Raw genomic sequence first — 21,921 nt, forward strand, 5'->3', positions numbered from 1 at the left:
CCAAGTTAGCGGGGACGGGTGCGGCCAGGAGACGTTAAGGTACGTTTAATTTTGATAAATATGTCTTTTGATTAATTATTAAATGCCGTTTGAGTTTGAGTTGCGTGCCTTTGTTGTGCATGTTATGCTATGGGTGACGTTCCTAATGGAAGTACCCTATGTTGATGTTCGATTGACGGGCGAAGGGCGTAAGACTTGGCGTAACCAAGCATTCCTTAGTATTTGGAAAATGTCTCTACCAAGCCATGGAAATGAGTTTTGGTGTTCGGATGTTAGAGCATGTTCGCTCTCGTGTTGAAGTTGATGAACCATGAGGTTCGACGGGTGGGATGAAACCCGAGAAATCGAGTGTTTTGGATCTCGATATATGTTGGTAAAGGATTCTACGTGACACGACATTAGGTGCCTCTTTTATACCTACTAGCGTGGTGTTCGACTCCGATTGTGTTGCGGTTACATTGTACTTAGGGTACCGAAGTGAAACCCTTAGGTTCATGAGTGATCGGGTGAAATTCGACACACTAAAGCAATTGGATGATTGCGAGTGTATAGTTCGTGTAATTTGTGGTACACTTTTTGTTCGAAATGTTCAAGGATAGGTTAGGATCCTTGGTATGCTCAAAGTTGGAACAAGACATGGTGATGGGCCGTGCGAACCCAATTATTGGTAAAGTCTACCTTTAGTAGCATTGTACGGGTGTACGAGATGCGGTTATGGAACGTAATTCCAAGTGGAGGAGTTACACTCCCGCATGAGGAGATTTTAGTGTGAGATTTCGGACAATGTTTTAGTAAACCGAAACTTGTGTCGGGACCTAGATTTGGTCGATTTGTGGTAGAGTACAATTTCGGATAAATTGTACTTATGGTTTGGATTTGAATCATCACCGAGGTGGTAACGTGGTAAATCTCGTTGAGAGATAATGGACGTGTTTGGCGAGCAAGGTGAAATCCTCCAGTTAAGGGAGGTGTGTGTCGGGTTCTCTTGTGGAGAATTATTATTTGGTACCTATGTTTGGTATAGGTGGTTCTTGCTCGATTATGGTATGGTTGTTTGATGAAGCATGATCTTCGGGTCCGCTGACTTCATCCGGTGTTGTGATTGGTGGAGGATGACCTTCGGGGTCCGCTGACTTCATCATGAGCGTGGTGTTATATCGGTGAAGCATGATCTTCGGGTCCACTGACTTCATCCGGTGTTGTGATTGGTGGAGCATGACCTTCGGGGTCCGCCGACTTCATCAAGGGAGTAGTGTTATGTCGGTATGGTGTAACACTATCGGGAAATGAGAGTACCGGTGGGAAATGCGAGTACCATTCCTGTGTTGAGATTGTGGATCGCGTGTGTTTTCGGATTCACGATGACGCGTGTAGTTCGGTCATTCCTCCGGGATAGTGACTCTCGTGTAGTTCGGATTCACTATGGCGCGTGTAGTTCGGCCATTCCCGATTGTTGTTGTGGTGAACGTAGTGAGTCGCGTGTAGTTCGGATTCACTAGGGCGCGTTTGTTTTCGGCCAGCCTTCGTGTCGTGTGATCTATTGGTTGTTTGATACACCAATGGTAGGGTCGTAAGGACCATGTTGCGGGAACTATCGGTCGTTTTATACGTCGATGGTGGGGTCGTGAGGACCATGTTGTGGGATTAGTGAGGCGATAGCCGTGTTTCGCTCACATGTTTGTTACGGGTGTGACGATGGTTGATTTTGTACACCTTGGGTTTTGCGTTTCCATAGTCGTTTTGGGCGCTATCGGTTCTAACTGTTGGATTATGATGTTACAGTAGTTGTGTATTGTTCGTATGGCGCACTACAAGGGATGTTTAGTGATTGGTGTAATCCGTAAGAGTTCGTTTGGTTCGGTCTTCATCGTTTCGGGTTGTTGACCTTAGGTCGATATTTGGTTATTTTTTTTAGCATTGTACTTGGAAAGGGTACACTATAGGGTTGATATCTCGGTTCGAGATTGATTGAGTTTCCCAATGTGAGGGATTGAGCATGGTTTTAGTGCTCGGATTGTGATTTGTTAAATCGCGTGTGACGATTTTGGTTGTTAGAGGTGATTCATTGGGAAGAGTTGCCTAGGAAAGTCGGATTGGGATGTATGTTTGAAGACCGTGGAGTGTGGTCCGTTTGGTTAAGTGACGAGGATCACGAGGACGTGATCGAGTTTAAGTGGGGGAGAGTTGTAAGACCCGAATAATTATCTTACTTACTTGTGTATTATGGTGTTCAAGGGTGTGGGTTTTATTGTATATAAATTAAAATGCAAAAGAAACTGTTTCAGTAGGATCGCGCGCCGCGCGGGTTTGGGGCGCGCCGCGCCATTTGGCGCTGACATAATCCTTTGTTTTAAATTGGTTTAAATGAAGGGTATTTGGGTAATTTCACTTAAGGCCGGATTTGTGAGCCACATTAGCTGGTTTGGATCAGTTTTGGATCATTTTCACATCCATTCGTCACTCCCAACTATCTAGAGAGAGAGAGAGAGATTCTAGAGAGAGATTTAGGGTTTTGGTGAAGAAGGAGGCCGAATTGATCAAAAGCTCGAGTTCTAAAGTTGTTCCTTTCGTTCCTAGCTACGTTGTGGTGGTATTGGTAAGCTCAAACTCCGAATTTCATCTATTTGATTTGATATTCAAGTTAGGGTTTGAGTTAGTTTGATGAAAAACCCTTTTAGATGATGAAATGGGTTTAGTGATGCTAGTAATTGGGTTTATTGTTAATTGTTGGTGGATTTTGGGTTGGTGAACTAATTGGCCATGTTTAGGACTTGAAATTGAGTTTAATCACTTAAGTTAGTGATTATGGAAGTATTGAAACCCATTTAAGGTTGTTTGGTTGACTAATTGTGACTTTGGGTCAAATTAGGGTTTGGTGGTGATTATGACCCATTTGGCGATTTAATGAGGTTTATAAACTTGAAATGGATTAAGTTGAAGTATAAAACCAAGTTAAATGTGTTTTGGTGTCAAAATTTGTAAATGGTGAGATTTTGACCTAATGGGTCAAAATTAGGGTTTAAGTGTCAAAATGGGTATGACACGTGTTTAACACTTGAGTTCGGGTTTATTTGGCATATTAGGACCATTCTCACTTGTGTGAGTGATTATCGGTTAGTTTGGGCGCGGTTTGTACTTGGTAGTGCATTTGGGTCAAATTTGCACTAAGTGACGAATTGGGTTGATTTGTAAATCCACTCTAAGTGTATTGTTGTAATTGTGATAATGGAATAGGTACTTTCCATTGGCGAGTTGCGGATTACTTGGAAGCATTCTTCAAGACTTCAAGGTGAGTGTTAATATCCTATGTGCATATGTATGTGTAGGATGGGTGCGGGTCGGGTTGAAGTGTTTCTTGGTTATAGAGCTCACTTCACATATAGGTGGATTTGATGGACTTGTGTATAGGTCTAATTGGCACGGTTGTGCGTTTTGGTTGGCCACCTTTGGCGGGGTACACAATTTGTGTGTACATTATCACACGCGGTATGATGTGGATTATATAACCCCAATGGCGAAGGGTTAATATTGTGATACGGACTTAGATATAACCCCAATGGCGAAGGGTAGTATTGTGAGTGGAATTATTATACGTATGTGTATATGGCGTATTTATTTGTGAATGTTATGGTATGAACCATCGAGCCGGTAGTGCCATAATGTGTGTGTGTGTGATAGGAGGTGAACCACGAGCCGGTAGCATCGAGTGTGAACCACGAGCCGGTAGCACTATAAAATAATTGATGTGAACCACGAGCCGGTAGCATCGAGTGTGAACCACGAGCCGGTAGCACTATAAAATAATTGATGTGAACCACGAGCCGGTAGCATCGAGTGTGAACCACGAGCCGGTAGCACTATAAAATAATTGATGTGAACCACGAGCCGGTAGCATCGAGTGTGAACCACGAGCCGGTAGCACTATAAAAGAGTATGACTCAATTGTGTATGGTGTGAACCACGAGCCGGTAGCACCATAGCGTTATGGTTAACCTTGGGAGTTTTACGCGTTGTTATATATATATTGTATACGTATAATGTTGTATTGACGTGATGTAGCTAACCTTCTGGTTGTAGCTTATTGGCATTGTTCGCAACGTTGTTTGCGAACTTACTATATTGTTGGTGTCGTTAGCTTGTGCTTAGTGAACGTACGGTATGCTAGGTTTAGCTTGCCTTATACTTGGATGCTTCGGTATGCGCTATTTGATTGTTATTGTGGCGTGTCCATTTTATACATATATATGTATGTAGTATATTATCATTCACTAAGCGTTAGCTTACCCTCTCGTTGTTGACTCTTTTTATAGATTGCATGCGGATGGTGGCTCGGGTAAGCGCGAGGATTAGAGGACTTGCATAGTTTGCGTAGAAGGCTTGCTTTTGGATTTATTAGGATTGGGTAGCGTATCCCCAATCACCATGCTCGGCTTTGTTTTGTATTAAAAGTCTTATGGTCGAAAATTGTATTTTGATACTTAAAGGGTAATTTGGGTCGATGTGGGCCCCGCTTCATAAACATAATTTTATTAATAGAACGTGCTAGTTTTTATATATGGAACATGGGGTTAAAAGCGTTACGCCTAAATATGTCGGGAACTAGTCAAACATTTTCGCATTTAAAGACTTTCCGGACAGTCAGGTTTGGCGCGCCGCGCGGCCTATATGGCGCGCCGTGCCAGGTGGCAGTTCAGCAAAAAAAAAATTTGTTTGTAATTTAACGCGGTTTAATGCGGGTTGGTTTGGGTTGTTACATGAAAGGTGTCATCCAACACTCTTCTTCCGTTGTGATTGTTGCCATGAGAGTATCCTCTTCGGTTGAATTTCTTTCCAGTACTTCAACCATAACCTTTTTGGTGAAGTGTCGTAGAGCAGAGAGGCAAGCTTGCTCAAAGCATCTGCTTTCTTATTACGGTTACGGGGTATTTGCTTTATTTCAAATACTGCGAAGGTGTTGGTTAGTGCTTTCGTAAGCTTTAGGTATTTTTGCATCGATGTATCTCTTGCTTCAAAGCTGCCGTTTAACTGGCTTGCTACCAGTTGTGAGTCGACATAAGCTGTAAGTTGTCGTACATCAATACTTTTTGCCAAGCGTAATCCGACTATTAGTGCTTCGTACTCGGCCTCGTTGTTTGAGGTGGCGAACTTCAACCGGATAGCGTAGGTTATTTCTTCTCCGTTTGGGGAAACGGGGAGTACGCCTATGCCGTCCCCCTCCTCAATTAACGCTCCATCCGTATATAGTTCCCAGAATTCGTCCGTTTCCCTTCTTGTAACAGTGGTTTCTCCTTGTTTAATCATGTCGGACGGGAGCTCTACCAAGAACTCGGCTATGACTTGGCCCTTTACTGAATGTCTCGGGAGGAAGGTGATTTCGTGCTCGCCAAGTTCTATTGCCCATTTCGCCATTCTTCCAGAAATTTCTGGTCTAGTCAGGACGTGTTTGATCGGTTGGTCCGTGAAGACTTGTATCGGATGTGCTTGAAAATATCGCCGTAACCGTCTGGCTGTGTGCACTAAGGCGTAAATTAGTTTTTCCATGGCCAGGTAGTTTACTTCGCCGTTTTGTAATACTTTGCTTACGAAGTACACCGGCATTTAGATATTACCTATGTCGGCAATTAGAACCGAGCTGATTGCTTCAGAGGAGGCGACAAGGTATACCGTGAGGGTTTCACCCGGTATAGGTGCCGTTAATGTTGGCAGCTCCTTTAAGAATGCCTTTACATCCTGGAAGGCCTTCTCGGCCTCATCCGTCCAAATGAAATCTTTTTTGCTCAGGCAGCCGGTTAACGTCTGGAAAAAGGGGAGAGCTCTGTCGGCGGCTCGTGACAGAAACCTTGTGAGTGCCGCTAGCTTCCCGTTTAAGCTTTGCACGTCTTTTACATTCCTGGGTGACTGCATGTCTTCGATTGCTTGGATTTTCTTCGGGTTTGCCTTGATTCCTCTCGGAGTTATCGCGAAGCCTAAGAAATGGCCTTCTTCCATTCCGAAAGAGCATTTTGAGGGATTTAACTTCATATTGATTTTGCGTAGTGAATCAAACGTTTCAATGATGTCCAAAATCATTTGTTCCTCTGTTTTGCTCTTGATGTCGATGTCGTCCACGTATGCTTTGATATTTTGTTCGATTTGGTCCTGGAATGCTTTGTCGATTACCTGTTGATATGTTGCTCCGGCATTCTTTAACCCAAATGGCATTTTTGTATAACAAAAAATGCATTTGTTTGTGAAGAATGCAGTTTTTTCTTCGTCAACTTCTGCCATTGGGATTTGTTGGTAACCCCTGTATGCATCCAGGAAGCTTAGAAACTGGAAACCCGAGAGGGACTCCACCTTTCAGTCGATTTTCGGCAGAGGGTAATTGTCTTTTAGGCATGCTTTGTTGATGCCCTTGTAGTCGACGCACATGCGCCCAGATCCGTCTGCCTTTTTTACCATTACGGGGTTCGCCACCCATGTTTGGTATTTTTCTTTTTTCATTATACCGGCATCGACCAGTCATTGTACCTCGTTGTCCAGGAATTCGCTCTGTTCTAGCGCCATTGCTCTTTTCTTCTGAACGACCGGTGTGATGTTCGGGTTTACGTTTAGCCGGTGATGTGCTATCTCACGAGGGACTCCTGTCATATCGGATGGCTCCCAGGCGAAGACATCGATGTTTGCAGCTAGGTGTTTGCAAAGTGTATCCTTTGCGTCACCACTCAAAGTCGTCCCAATTTGGATCCTTTGCTCTGGGTATTTAGGGTTCGGTGATACATAGCCGTCATCATGCATTGTGATGTGATCTGTCCCTTTAAATATTTGCAAGCACTCAACCGGCTCCATCTCCTGTGTCCGGATGGTTGCTATGCCGGATGGGGTTGGAAATTTTAGCATGCCGTGTATTGTGGACGTGATTGTCCCATATTTCTGCATGGCGTTACTCCCAAGGATGACGTTGTACCGGGAGTCTGTTTTGACGATGGAGAATTCTATGTCCGCAGTGCTTTGAAAAGGTAATTTTCCTAGTACAACTTCCAGCGTGATGGAGCCTACAGGCCAGGTTGCGGCACTGTTGAACCCTGCTAACGGGGATGTCGCAGCTTTCTTTTGCCGGCGAATGCTCTTGGGTAACTGCAAAAAATAGTTTTCAAACATGACCTCTGCTCCTGTACCTGTGTCAGTGTAAATTCGTCCAATTTGACAATTGGAATGTGTGCCCGAATGATGACCGGATCTGAAGACGGGTTAATATTAAACAACGACGGGAAGACGATTGGTTCGTGCTTCCATTCATCTAACACACCTGATTTGCGTCGTTGTCCGGCGACCCATGAGTGAATCATGCACACATCAGCGTCAGCTGTGTTATTCGGGCTTGCTTCTTCGTCTTCTAGCCTGTTAGGGCAAGCAGTGAATAATTTCGTACGTTTAGATAGCGCCATTTGATCAAACCAAGATCGACTATCATAGATAGATTTCGGGTTTGAGTGCTTGATTTTGGAAAAAAAAGATTGAGTCGAATGTTTTAACTCCAATAATTGTTCAAACCCCGATTTGAAATCTGGATTCCAAGGGCGTAAAACAATCGATCAGATTAACCTTATTCGATTGTTATAGAATAAGTTAATATCTAAGAATGGGGATTAATTTCGACGATGATCGGAGCATTGAGCGGAATAGAGTTAACGACTGGAGTAATGCTACCGTAGTTGATTTGGGCAGAGTAACATTAATGCATCCAGTGTTATGTAATAAATGATCTTGTTCACGTATTTATAGATGTTAGGAGGGAATGATGACGTGGCATATGTCCCTTTCATGGTTGTAACAAACTTTGCCAATCCCGAGGGGTGACGTGGCACCTGTCCCTTTCATGGGAATAATCGAGCAGATCCTAACAAACTTTCCTAGATTCGTGGGCTGACATGGCGTGCAACTTGTTTGCACGTTTGTTCCGGGGTCAAGTACTCGTTCCGGGATGAAGTGTTTATTTCGGGACAGTGCACTTTCTCCGGGACGGCGTGCTTATCCCGGGAGGGTATCTTAATGCCGATTTGAAATACCGAACCGGGAAGTGGTGACGGTACCAGCAGCATGTCGGTTCCGTCTAAGGTATCATGGAACTCTCAGTCTAATCCGGGAAGGTTTTGCTTTCTACTTGTTCCAAGTGTTTCTTCACAGTTATAGTTATCATGACTGGATACATGATGACGAATGATGTCGGGGAGTAGCCCTTCCTCCGGGATGGACCATGCCGGGTAAGATCCTAGTCGGTCGCTACTTTTTTAATGTCGTTTTGAGACGGATCATTATGCGTTTCATTAATATACATGTATAACTTCTTTTCAGTGAAAAAGCAACTAGTCAAACATGAGAGTTAAGAAATACTGTTACAAAGTTGATATCGTTAATAGTATTGAGGCGGAGATAACAACCAAGACAGTGGTGACGGATTGTACTGACGATGAGGTGTTACAACTACAGCGATAGTGACGACAATTTCGGATGAATTGAAACCTTTTCTTCCAAATCCCAAATCGATGGCACGACATCAAAAACCCTAGGGTTAAATGATAAACGAACATGACATAAACGTATCGCATGAAACCCTAACATCTCGTACGAAATCCAAAACCCTAGAGTTAAATCGAAACCACTAGCACCGAAAAAAGATACCCTAGAATCGAACAACGTTTTCGAACGAAATAAAAAAAAATCAAGGGTTGAATCGCAATTGTTGAATGAAATAAAGAACCCTAGTTTTTCACCACAATCGCACACATATAGGCAGATAGGAGAAGAAGCGTGGATGTAAATTAAAATGAAAAACAAATGACGTTAGCACCCTAGGAACAATAGATTACGACAATTTTAGGCATATTTGACCACGGTAAACGACATTCTCCACTTCCACTAATATAAGTAATAGAATCCATAAATATTAAGCTACCGTGTTTTGCTTAAAAACTCATTTCCCACTCAAGAAAATTTCATCGAGACATGTTTTAAGGAAAAAAGAGGTTCCAAAGGAAAATGCATTGAAACCTGTTTAAAAAAACAGGTTTCTATTGTCTGAAACCTGTTTTGTTTAATAACATGTTCCTTTTGTTTGGTTTATAGACCGTTTTTTCTTAAATCTTCTACAAAGGGGTTTCTATTTACTCTTGGAACCTATTTTTCTCTCACTTTTCAGAAAAGAGGTTTGTTTTTGGAGTTTCTATTCAACTTTTTTTGTAGTAATGCTCGATACATACTACATAGTGATGCGCATAGTCTTTCTTATTCTAAAAAGAAAAAGGTGGTACAAATGTTTGGAAATGTTTTGGAGTATGATAAAAATTCTTTGTTAAATACTTAAATTGTTTATATCAAACTTTTATACTATGTATCCGACCTCAGTTGCAAGTGCTTAGGTGACACTGTTTTTTATAATACGCCGATGACATGTTAGATGATGATGTGAAGACTTCTACGATTTACACGTGATCAAATTACCAACTAGCAAATGAATAAGTCACCAAATACATACAACAACGATAACTAAAAGTTTTTCTTTTACATTAGAACCAAATCATATTGGTCCATTCATGAAATTGGATATTGTTTGTATAATCACAACATAGGTCCAGTCTTATATATCTAACTACATGTTCTACAAAAACTTATGACTCAAATTATATACATTTTTTACCTCCATATTAGGAGTCCCTTCTTCACTTTCCTTGGATATGGGACCAACAATCACATTCTTCATCAATATCACACAAAACATAACGCGATGAAAAATCTTGAATATCAAATGAAATAAACAATGCTGTTCAATGTAGTTGGTGAATATACTGACTATCTATTTCACAATATCTTGTTCATCTGTTTGTCATGTCTTCAATTCTATAATTGTAACACGTAACAGAAACAGAGATATACGATCGAACGTGTATGTGTTATTACTTAGTTGAACATCTGCACTTTGCTTTAGCATCATTGAGAGTCTACAAGCCCAAAAAAAAAAAACAAAGTTTGTATGCATTAATATAACAGAATTAATGATTTTGAGTACTGTTAGCAGCTATCTATACAAAAAAGTGGTCTTTTTTGTCAATGAGTAAATGTGTTTGTATTATTAGTATACATAATATACCTGCAAATCTTTCTTGAGATTTTTAATGTACTGAACAGCCATATCTAACATATCTGCAGTGCTTGTTTGCTGCAAATGATTGGAAAATTATGTTAATATTATAACTGAAGCAGAGTTTATGCTTTAAATACAACCAACAAAGCAAATTTAATAAATAAAAGTAAGATGATTGAGATCCAAACATCAATTTACCTTGTCCATATCAGGGAAAAGCTCTTGTAACTTCTTCATTCTATCGCTTATTCGAGTTCTTCTCACCTGCAAATGGCACAGGCATGGCAATATTGAGTGATAATGAAAAGGGCTGGCTAGCTAGCTAGTTAGTATATCAGAATAAGATTCAATTCAATCTGAAACTATCATTGAGGCCCCGTTTGTTTACTGACTTTATGGACTCAATAGTATGGAATTTAATAAGTCGAGTGTCATTTGTTCACGACTAATTAAAAATAACAGTTTTAATATTTTAACTCATGAAAATATGAATTTCTATATTAGCCTTGACTTTTTGCAAAACTTCTAACATAACTTCCTCCCCACATTTGTTTTTTAAGGCAAGGCTCCAAAGTGTAGCGCACGAGGATTGAACTGCCTCATTTACAAAATTTGGTAATTTTAATCATTTAGACGCTGTTATGGAACACATAAAAATCAAACAAAAGTTATCTATTCGTCAATTATTCTCCACAAACGTCATATATTCATTCAGACAATTAATAAAAAGAAAACACACTGGACCTAAGATGGCCAAGTTATAAAGGATCAGATTAGGTTTGCATGTTCAAATTCCACAGGCATAAAGAAATTCGCCCTACCCGAATAAAGTAACCTGAACATAATTAAATCTCGGTTTGACCATTTTACCCTATTTCTATCAAGTTATTAATATATTCTCATTTCTTTCTATTATGGACGGTTGTAACAGAGACCTTCAATTAACTTACAATTACTAAATGAATGAAATAAACTAGCATTAGCCACTCTTCCTATATATTAAAACTCAAAACAAACGTGAGCATACACCCACGTACTCTCATTTCCTCTACCCATGTAGAATCAGTCAACACAAAAACTCATTCCATCTAATAAACATTCACCTAATGTAATTAGCTACGTGACCAACTACATAAAACTAACAAACTATTAATTAAAACCATAACTTGGACTATTAAAAACAACGGATTAACTCAACATGGACAATGTGATACATTGATAAGACCGTTCCCATTCATGACACCTTCTTCAACATTTCTTCAACGCCACATCAGCTTTCTCTCTCCACCTTACTCACCACTTCCTCCCATAACATTCCCATAACACACCACTACCAACCATAACATACTCTCTCCTCATTACATACCCCATAAAATTAATTAAATAAATAAATTTACAACTTTAATAGCAATATGTACAAGTTGTTTATGCAAATTAAAGAAGAAACAGAAAAGCATCTGTCCTGATTTATGCTTGTGGAAGAAAAAAAGGAGGGCGACAGAGGTGAGGGCGGTGGAGGGCAAGCCTAGGACAAGAGAATGCCATTAGCGCCCTCGCATGACATTCTTGATGACATTCCCCAGCACTTGCTGATGAGAATGGTCTAATAGCAGACAACTAAGGATGAATAGTCATTTTTTACATATAAACCTTTAGATTTTCTTACCCTCTCTGCAATGCTTCTTGGATGTGTAGCGCATCCTCTTTTAGCACGTGTGTTGCAAGTAACCGAGTCTTGTTCAAATCGCAAAAACTTTTCAGCAGTCGCCATTTCAGAAGAAGTTTTTGGCAAGCTCAAATGGTGAACTAAATTATGTGTATACTGTCCTGATATCTCATTCTGAATCCAAGACAAATCACAACTCAATATGCAATCACTTGGGGGGATTATTATTATTAGAATCAAGATATAAATATAGCAAAAAACCTGTCTTTCTAATGTTTTTGAATCACCATCTCTAGTTCTTTTCAAGCTCCTAAATGTAGAATCATTCATCTCATTCCTGTTTTCCGGAACTTGAGGCGAAAATATCAAAGTAGAGGGACCGGATGAGAAATTTATATGGTTATTCAATTTACTTGATGAAATTGTACGCTCCCCATTTCTTATACCTGAAAAACCTGATATCAAAGTCGAGTATAATTTAACTAACAATGTTAAGACACATCATGCTTTTGCAATATAAAAGCTAATTGTTCTCGAAATTCACTAAGTAAACACCCATTCATTTTAGTCGAAATATTAGCAGGTCAAAGATCATTTCTTATGTCCGTGTTAAATACATACAAGCTTCGGGTTTAAAGTGTCAGTCTAGATTAAGTTCAAAATTTTCATTCGCTTTCGGCCGGTAAAAATTAAAATAAGGGACCATCTTCTTATTTTATCTAGCCCATTATCATCTACAATATTCATAAGCCCACAGGCTAGGACGTATCGAAACCAAAGCATAGTAAAATGTAAATTTTCATACAATATCAAAATGTTAACCTATAAACAAATTGCATTATTGCATTCACAAGCATGTGCATTTCCCACTTACCAAGTTCAAAAGCACTAGGTATTTGGAATATATTACAGATATTTAAAATATCGCCAACTTATAAATAAATACTCTGCATATTTTAATATCAAAGTAATTATATTCGTCCAAAAAGCTATCAACGAGAAGAACGAGGGTTTAACATAATAATAAACTCAACGTAAGATGTTGACCGTTAAGAGCTAGTGTAGAATGTAAGTTACAAAGTTAACATTTTTTAATATGATCTTTTTAGTCTCCAAAAGGCAAAGTCAACTATGATTAACCAAGATTTCACAAACCTAATTATAGTTTAAGGTTGTCTTTCACATCGGAAAATGAATGAAATAAATGTATGTATATAAACTTAAACAAACCTTCCTCGATCATCAATTGCTTTTAAAGTACTAAATAATTTTTGAACTTATATGTTATACATGTTATATGTGAGAAAATGAGGAAAATTGGATATTGATAGTAAATGATACCACAACCCGCATGCGCATTCTATACGTATGCGGGAAATCACTAGCGTGCGTACGCATGTACTTTATATGCGGTATGCGGTATGCGGTAGCGTATTGAATGCCTTTGTTCCCGGAATGGCGGTTACTTGGCCATCAAGTCTAAATATCTTTTCCATAATTATATCCGAGATTCGGGGAGTTTGTTATGGAAAGAATTATCATGACCTTGGATGATTCTAGAATTAGGGTTTGCCTATATATACTAACCCTAATTATCATTCCAGGGACATCACATTTACGTGGCTCACAATACGTAATCATTATATCATTCATCAATGGTTAACAGGTTAGTCACTCTCGACGGTTTCCTACAACCTTATGCGGGCCTTCGATCGACGACCGTCATCAAAGGGGGACTTAATCACCTAGCCACCCCGCCGACATCATCATGTTGGCCAGGGTTATTCACGGTAGTTGGACCGGAGAGCTAAGTTCTAAGATCCTCAAACCTCTTTTAAACGTATTGAACATGCATATTAGCCTCTTGGAAAATATATGCACGATCAAGTGGTGCTTTCATTGAGAGTCGAACTAATTCAAGACGTGTTTAATTGTTTTTTCTTTTAAAGTTTTGAATTATAAAGCTCATTACTCACAAAATTCTCGAATTTCTTGTTTCTTTAACAGAATCATGACTTCCGGGAATCATCAGAACGTACTCAAACGGAAAACCAGAACATGCCGTCTGGTAATCAGCAGACGCAAGCTATGACTACGGGGGCGGGATACACGCCTTACCCCCCACCCGTGTCCGACGAACCTTTCCAAAGGTATAAGCCGATATTCCCGGATGGAATTACACCGCCAAGGGCAAACTCGCCGGTTACAACCATGTGGCTAGATTTTTCTGCAGTGGATCCAAGAGTTATCTTTGCAGGCACTAGCGGCGAAACTGTAGGCCCGCATGTAGTATGCTGCGGCCAGGTGCCTATTTACAGCACCACAGTTTCAATCCCTCTGTAGACGCAGGGTTGTCTGCAGAATTCGTCATTTACACTACTGCAGCCTTGGCAGCCGCCGCGCCCAATTTCACAGTTTCTAACCCCTGCGGATGCGCAGTCATTACTTAATAGTTGGGGATTCGGTCATTCCAGACGCCAATTCTCATTGGACGCCGATAACCGCAGAACAGCAAAGCACTGCACATACGGTTGGACTCATAACGGCATATCCTCAGGTCTCGCAGGCATCTGCGCCACAGGTTTCGGCACCTTTTCAGCCACCTGTATACTCTGCGCCGTCAAGCCTGCCTTCTTTTCCAACGCAGCAGCCTTGGTTATATCCGCAGACGTCGGGGCAACCTTGGCAAAATATTCAGGGGCAGGCGAATCTCGCAAGCCAATTTATGCAGGCGGCACCTCCTGACATGGTCCATTATTTTCGCAACCTGATTTTGTTCAGGATATGATGAAGCGTTTCTTCGCAGGACTCAAAGGGGATCTTGTTAAACCACCTTTGAGCTACCAACCACTTTTGATAAGTTTCCTCCGCATATAACCGCGTATCCATTTCCATCACACCAAAGATACCTCACACGTTAAAAACCTACAATGGCTTGACTGATCCAGATGATTTCCTGCAGCGTTTCGAAGGCGCAATGCGCACCCAAGGGTGGGTTGATCCGGTTGCATGTCAGATATTTTCCATGACGTTCCAGGGCATTGCGCGCGAATGGTTTAATAAACTTCCAGCAGGTAGCATATCCGGGTTCATGGATTTGCGGATAGAAATATACTTAACAGATAAAATAGATTGTTATTTGATTGAAAGAAGTCTTTACTTTCGGGCAAAGAAGTCTTTTCTATATGGTTAATCCTTTAACTTTTTTGATTGAAAGAAACAGAATTTGTTTTTTTTTTTTCGGCGAAAAAAGGAACAATATATTAATAACCATTATTACCTTCATCAAAGAAATGAAAGGTGACAATGCAAATAACGGTTACAATTGAGGATCGACAACTCGATCATGAGAATCTAGACAACAATTGAAAGAACTAGAATAAAATACCCTTGAAACTATAGGCATACAAATATGAAATTGGACCCCATGCAAACGTTTGAAACCCGATGCAAAATTGATAAACTAAAGGATATCCTTTATCTTGAAATTGCGATCGGTAACCGATCAATATTTGAAAATCCCGTTTGAAAAATAACGCTTCTTGAAACATCAAATTGTGTGTGGAGTCATTGCCAATCCAAATGAATTAGGCCCAAGAAAGCAAAAGATCAACCAAGTTAAATGGGCTCAATGGCCCATCCCCTACCAGAAAATAAAGTGCCTTAAAATAACAGGATAAAAGGTAGATGATACGAACCATTGACTGTCCTGAAACCATATCGCAACCAACTTCACGAATTGACCGCAAAGAAAACGAATATTTGGGGCAACCCGAAGACGATGACGGAAGCAGACGAAAGAAAGGGATAAAACGGAGCTGAAGACGATGAACGAACCAAATCAGTTAAAAAGATGGAGGATGGGGTTGAAGAAATTGATTGACATTAAATCAGTTAATTGCAAATAGAATAAATACAGAAATCGCAGGTTGAAGCTGGAAAACGAATTGAAGGAAAAAGAAATTGGGAAGAACGGATAAAAAAGGAAATAGAAACTTGAATTCATAATTGGGTTACTTGAAATTTGAAAAAATTCAAGGATAAGGGTAAGGATTAGGAAAATTGAAAGGAAATTCATCATCAACCATATTTCTTCCATATAACCATTTTAATGACTTTCAAATATCTTTAACCTTTGTTTGTTGTGTTGCCAGGACTTGGAATTGGTAAGAGATGATTAGTGTATTAACCATTCGACCAATTGAAGTGAACCCGAGGTGATTCTCATGGCTTTGGAGAGTCCTTGTCTACCATGTCATCCATAAAGTTGCAAAAATTTTGCATTTTCTCATTGTAAGTTAATTTTTTAGCCCCAAATTACTCACCTTTGGTCTTGCACTTTTTATGTGAAGTTTCGTGACCTACTACATGATTGATTTCACTAGTAGTGTCGAAAGCTTGAGAAAGATCGGGTGAATCGATTACCCAATTGATATTGGTGACATTACATGTTCTCTTTTCCTCAATAAAAGGTTCACTAACCTTGTTATTGATAAGGCATCTCTTTTTAATTTTTTCACACGAACTTCTACATTCATCACCGATGCATTGATCATTAGATTCTTGATTATCATGAATTGCAGCTTTCTTGGCATAGGAAACGTCTTTGATTAGAAAAGAAGGTTTTTTGGCTGAAGAGATATCAACAGAAGAAGAAGGTTTTGAGATGATTCTTGAAGAGTTATTTGAGAGGGCAGGATAGTCATTTAGATTGTAATTGAAGGGTTTTTTGGAAGGGGACACGTTGGCTTTATTATTCAAAGGGGTATGGTGTGTTTTGTTGTCAAAGGACACAAAAAGGTTCTTTTTAATATCCTCAGCAGTTTTTGTTTTTTGTTTAGATAAAGCAAGGTTAACTTTATCCAAAGATAAATGTAACTCCTTTGGTTCAAAAGAAACAGGGATGGTTGGCTTTTTAGGAGTCTCGAAACTTGAAACCCGAACCCCAACGGTCTGATTTTTCAAGGGTGAATCAGGAGGGCCCACAGAAGGAGATGTCGGAGGAGTTTCCGGGATGATATGCTCAGATTCCGGCGAAAGCAACTCTTTTTTGGTAAGTTTAGATTTAATTTTGTCAATAGAAATCAAGAAATTATTATGCTCTTTTATCAATACTTCTGGGATAATTTCAATTGGATCTTCTTGGATTATTTCTTCAACCCAAATTTTACAATTGGTATCATCTTCCAAATTTGCAGAAACAAATTGACCTATTTTACCAGATTCACTGGTTTCGATAAGTGCATAAGTAATTTCAGGATTGGCGAGTTTATGCGAGTCCCTGTCAACGGGAATGACCCTGCCGATGTTCTTCACTGCCTCAATTGTGCATTCAGGTGAACTACAATCATAGGGTATACGTCTAATACCTACTTGAACGATTCTTGTAAACCTGTTAGATCTTTGAACCATTGGAACTACTTCGAGAAATTCGATGGCATTTAATGACGGGCCGAGGTTTAATCGTTTAAAGCTATCACTATCTTTGCATTGAATGATATATGCGAAAGAACCCCATGAGCAGATTGATTCTATGATAATTGATCTACTCTTAAGCCAATTTATCAATTTACTTGCTTTAATTGGATTTTTATCGATAACCATTGCGGTTAGATTCTTACGAGCACATGTTGCTTGATTAGGAGAAATGTAAACAGGAGCTTTGGAAAAATTGTTAGTATTAAGTTGAATAAATGGGCGAGGAAGGATTTTAGTGTTTAAATCATTTTTGGCAAAGCCCACGTAGATGTTTTTACCTTTAAGATATTTTCTATTGGAATTGATTGCACCAGAAGCTTGAAACGGATTTTCAAAACGCACAAAAGCAAAGGAACGATTGAGCTTCCATGAAATACCCGTGATGAGACCAAACTTTTGAAAGAAATTGTTGATGATTGTAGGATCAACAAGGTTGGATAGGTTGCCTATGAAAATTGTGGATTTTTTAGTGTAGTTGGGGTTTGAATTCTTAGTGTTTTGACTGAAATGGGTGGGGATTGTGAGTTGAGATATGAAATTGTTTGATTGGAATTGAGTTAGGGAAGCAAGGTTTGAAATTGGATGTGTGTTTTGGAAGAGAGAAGGAAGGAGCCATTTTCAAAAGAATGTGTTTACTATAAAATAGATTGTTATTTGTTTTTGTTATGTCATTAAATTAAATGGAAAAAGAAAAAGTTGGTCCAAGCATTAAAATATTATATTTATCAAATGCGCTGATTTCATTGGATATTTGGAGTATAAAGTAATCTTTTAATAGGCGTGCAAGTTGATCAAATAAAAATAAAAATTATTAATAATAATAAATACTTATAATAGTTGGTACTCCCACATTATGACAACCAAACCTGTTACGTTCATTAAACGACAATAGGTCATAAATCTGAATTGTGTTCGAAGGTTTGCCAGTTAATAAATTAAACAAAGTATATACATACTTGGAGTAAGAGTAATTAGTAATATACAGATAATAAATATAAATATATATTTAAATATAAATAAACTGAAATTGTGTAATTACCATTTTCAGTATTCAACGAGGACAAAAATCCAGCTGGAGAGCTACTCTGTCGGATGAGATTCGAACTTGTTGAATTAGTCGATCTAAATGTTGATGTATTCTCAAAGTTGTTGTAGTTACGATTATAAATGTCGCCGTTGCTGTTACTATTTGGTGCTAAATGTGGCACTTGCGGTGAACTATCACCGAAAGTGCCTGTTGACGTGGGCGATGAGAGATCTAGCTTCTGAATCCCCGCGTCTTTTGCCTCTTGTTTCAATGTTGTTGTTGACGTGGCGTATTGTAGAAACTCATATGAATCAGATCGAAATTGTAGTTGTTTATGTTGTTTTTGGAATAATCTTTCGTCTGGCTCGATATATGGCGCGTCTACAGGAGCTAGAAAATCGCTTTCATCAAGTAGATTCGTAAAGAATGAGCTAGGCGCTGAACGATAACGCGCTAATGAAGATCCTGTATGTTGATCACTGTAATCTTGATTTTGGTTTTGGTTTTGGTTTTGATTTTGGTTCTGATTTTGATTATAGTTATGATTGTAGTTGGAAAACGAATCCGATGACATCAGCTCCTTGATCTTTGCAAACTCACCATCCGAGCCGAGTTTAAACGAATCCGAGGAACCATTATCAGCATACATTCTTGAACTCGTTTAATAGTCTGAATAAAAAAATTGTTATCGATCTGTTTTATTACTAAACTCACTGCGAAGTTAACAACAATTGTTATTGTTATAATTCAGAGCAACTTTCAGTGACAAATGTACGAATTTTATTTTTGATTTTTTATTTGTGTTAAAACGAGGGTTTAGCAAAGAAAAAAAGTTGGTTGAACAGATTAACTGAGAGTGTGTGGGAGAGAGCGCGTTATTGGATAAATAGAGCATGAGATTCAGGTGAATATAAATTTGCGAAATTGCCCTTGAATTTGGAAAAGATAATAACAGGGTAGTGTACAAAGAACCTAGTTATATGTGTCAGAATCCGACGTGGAAGTGGGGCTGTTTGGTGACAAATGAATGGTTTCAATTGAGGCGGCGCTGGTTTCTACTTTCTAATACCGTTATCCAGTTTTTAGTTTTTATGCCAACCAATCAGTGATTTTTTAATTTAATTTATTTTAAGTTTAATTTGACTTTTGCTTGTTTTAACGACACTAATTAATGAGTAAAATGAGAGGCCACAAAGTATATTGTTTTGTGTTTGTAGACTACTCATATTTAAAAATGATTTTGTAGCCCACCTAAATTTTAACTATTTGTGTTTGTAGGCCACCTATATTTAACAATGATTCATAGACCATTCAAATTCGTATGTTGTTACATATATTTTAAATCCGACTAAAACTCTTTATAAAAAATTATATAAAAATTGTTATAATTCAGTAGGCTTATAACTAATTTTGACCTAAGCCTATACAATCCTTAAATATGAGAGAGTAGTAATGGAAGAGAGAGAAAGTATATTTCTTATATGTAAGAAAATGGTGTGTATATGTGTGTTCATTATCCACATATATATAGTACAAATTTTACTATCCATATTTGACTAATTACCATCCATATTTTACTACTAAATTTACAACACTCCCCCTTGGATGGTAATTTTTTTTTTTTTAAGAGCAATTAATACTGCCTCGTTAAAAACCTTGCTAAAGAAAACCCAGTGGGATAAAACTTTAGCTAAGGGAAAAAGAGTGCAGCATAGAGTTGACTCCCCCTCAAGTAGACAACACTGAGTCGTCACATCTTTTGAACTTGCCTCATGCCAATATTGTGAATGTATGTTTTGAAAAACAGCGATTGACAGTGCTTTGGTATAAAGATCAACAGAGTTGTTGATTGAACGTATCTCATTTTAATCTGGTTGTCTTTTACGAGATCTTGAGTATATGAGAAGAATCTGAGGTTTTCATCTGAAACTGTATCATCTAAATCTTTTATGTACAAGTTTGGTCCACGTGATTTGTCTACAGTCTCCTTCATGGTTTGTTCAAACTGTTGTTTCAATTCCTATTCCCTTTCAGTCTTTTTCTGAGCCTTACTAATATACCATTCTTTTCCATCAAACTTATGACCGTTGAGACTGTTTATAACTTTAGCGCCTCGTCAGCATTTATGTTTTGTTCTGTCATTTTTTGATACTCTTCTTTCATTTGTACTATGTAAGCTGTATTATCTTCATAGATAGTTGTTAGGCTTTTATAGCGTTCTAGTCCACAAGAATCAATAATGATTTGTATCATTGATCTTAACTAAAATCATTCCCGAGTAGCTTCATGTAATGCAATCACTTCGACATGATTTGATGATGTTGCAACAAGTGTTTGTTTTGAGAACGTCATGATATTGCGGTGCCTCCATTTAGGAATACATATCCAGTTTGAGATTTAGCTTTATGTAGATCGGATAAATAATCTGCATCTGTATAACCAAACAAATCTTGTTTCGAGTTGTTAGAATAAAATAATTATAAATCAGTAGTTCCCCGAAGGTATCAAACTATTTGTTTGATCCCATTCCAATGTCTTTTGGTAGGGGCTGAGCTGAACCTTGTCAACAAATTAACTGCAAAAGAAATGTCAGATCTTGTATAATCTATAAGATACATAAGAACCTCAATTGCACTAAAATATAGAACTTCCGATCTGTTAAAATTTTCATGATCTTCGCAGGGATGAAATAGATCAGTGTCAATATTGAGTGATCTAACAACAATGAGTTTGTCTTTAAAAAAAATGTTTTAAAATCTTTTCGGTATAAGTTGTTTGATGTACAAGTAAACCATTAGGCATATGCTCAATTTGCAATCTAAGGTAATACTTGGTTTTTTCAAGATCTTTCATTTCAAAATAATTCTTTAGAAGTTGAATGATTTCATAGATCTCTTTATTTGTTCATATGATGTTAAGAACATTGACATAAACAACTACGATCTCATATCCGAACATTGTTTTTATAAAACATACGTGCAAAATAAGTTTATATTTATACCCTTTTTTTTTATCAAGTAGTCATTTAATCGGTTATACCACATACGTCCCGTTTGTATAAACCCACTTAGAAATCTTTGTGATTTAATGGAATATATTCTCTTGGGTTTTACATTAGATGCTTATGATACCTTAACCCTTTAGGTATATTCATATATATCACTATTAAGTGATCCACACAGATAAGTAGTAACAACATTCATGAGATGCATTTAAATAACTACCAGGTTGATTAAGTATCTAATAAGTAATTGTATCCATTACAGGAGGATAATTTTTCCTCCTAATTCATTTCTGGTCTTTGTGGGAAATATTGAGTTACAAGTCTAGTTTTGCCTTGTAACTTCATTTGCACATTTCTTTTCGGATAAAAATTCATTTGTATCCCATACGTTTCACATCTTTAAAAGTGATAACGATTGATCCGAAAACTTTTCTTTTATCGAGCGATTCTAATTCAGCTCTTATTGCTCCTTTCCATTGAGCTCAATCATGTCCATTTTGTATATTCAATGACAGATTTTAGTTCCAGATCATCATCTTTATTCATGATGTCATTGTAACATTATATGAAAATATCTCATAGAGATTTTAGTTTCATTTCGGTTCCATAATATTGCATAATTTATC

General features: G+C 38.3%; 2 protein-coding genes and 1 long non-coding RNA gene across 3 annotated transcripts; 1 reads left to right on the forward strand and 2 right to left on the reverse strand.

Moving 5' to 3' along the window:
* Nucleotides 1–4,764: 4,764 nt before the first annotated feature.
* Nucleotides 4,765–5,409, reverse strand: LOC139875342 (uncharacterized). The gene has a single exon (XM_071862681.1). The coding sequence runs from the start codon at nucleotides 5,407–5,409 to the stop codon at nucleotides 4,765–4,767; it is 645 nt and encodes a 214-aa protein (XP_071718782.1).
* A 4,523-nt stretch (nucleotides 5,410–9,932) lies between these two features.
* Nucleotides 9,933–19,023, reverse strand: LOC139875343 (transcription factor bHLH130-like). The gene is made up of 6 exons (XM_071862682.1): nucleotides 18,304–19,023; nucleotides 12,048–12,241; nucleotides 11,787–11,960; nucleotides 10,319–10,384; nucleotides 10,127–10,195; nucleotides 9,933–9,977 (listed from the first exon to the last, which is right to left on the reverse strand). The coding sequence occupies exons 1-6, from the start codon at nucleotides 18,938–18,940 to the stop codon at nucleotides 9,933–9,935; spliced, it is 1,185 nt and encodes a 394-aa protein (XP_071718783.1). The 5' UTR covers nucleotides 18,941–19,023.
* Nucleotides 15,940–17,877, forward strand: LOC139876825 (uncharacterized). Its single transcript, XR_011768315.1, has 3 exons — nucleotides 15,940–16,079; nucleotides 16,370–16,839; nucleotides 16,985–17,877. It is a non-coding gene; the product is annotated as an uncharacterized lncRNA (long non-coding RNA).
* Nucleotides 19,024–21,921: the final 2,898 nt, after the last annotated feature.

Source organism: Rutidosis leptorrhynchoides, chromosome 11, assembly GCF_046630445.1.
Source record: "Rutidosis leptorrhynchoides isolate AG116_Rl617_1_P2 chromosome 11, CSIRO_AGI_Rlap_v1, whole genome shotgun sequence".
NCBI lineage: Eukaryota > Viridiplantae > Streptophyta > Magnoliopsida > Asterales > Asteraceae > Rutidosis > Rutidosis leptorrhynchoides.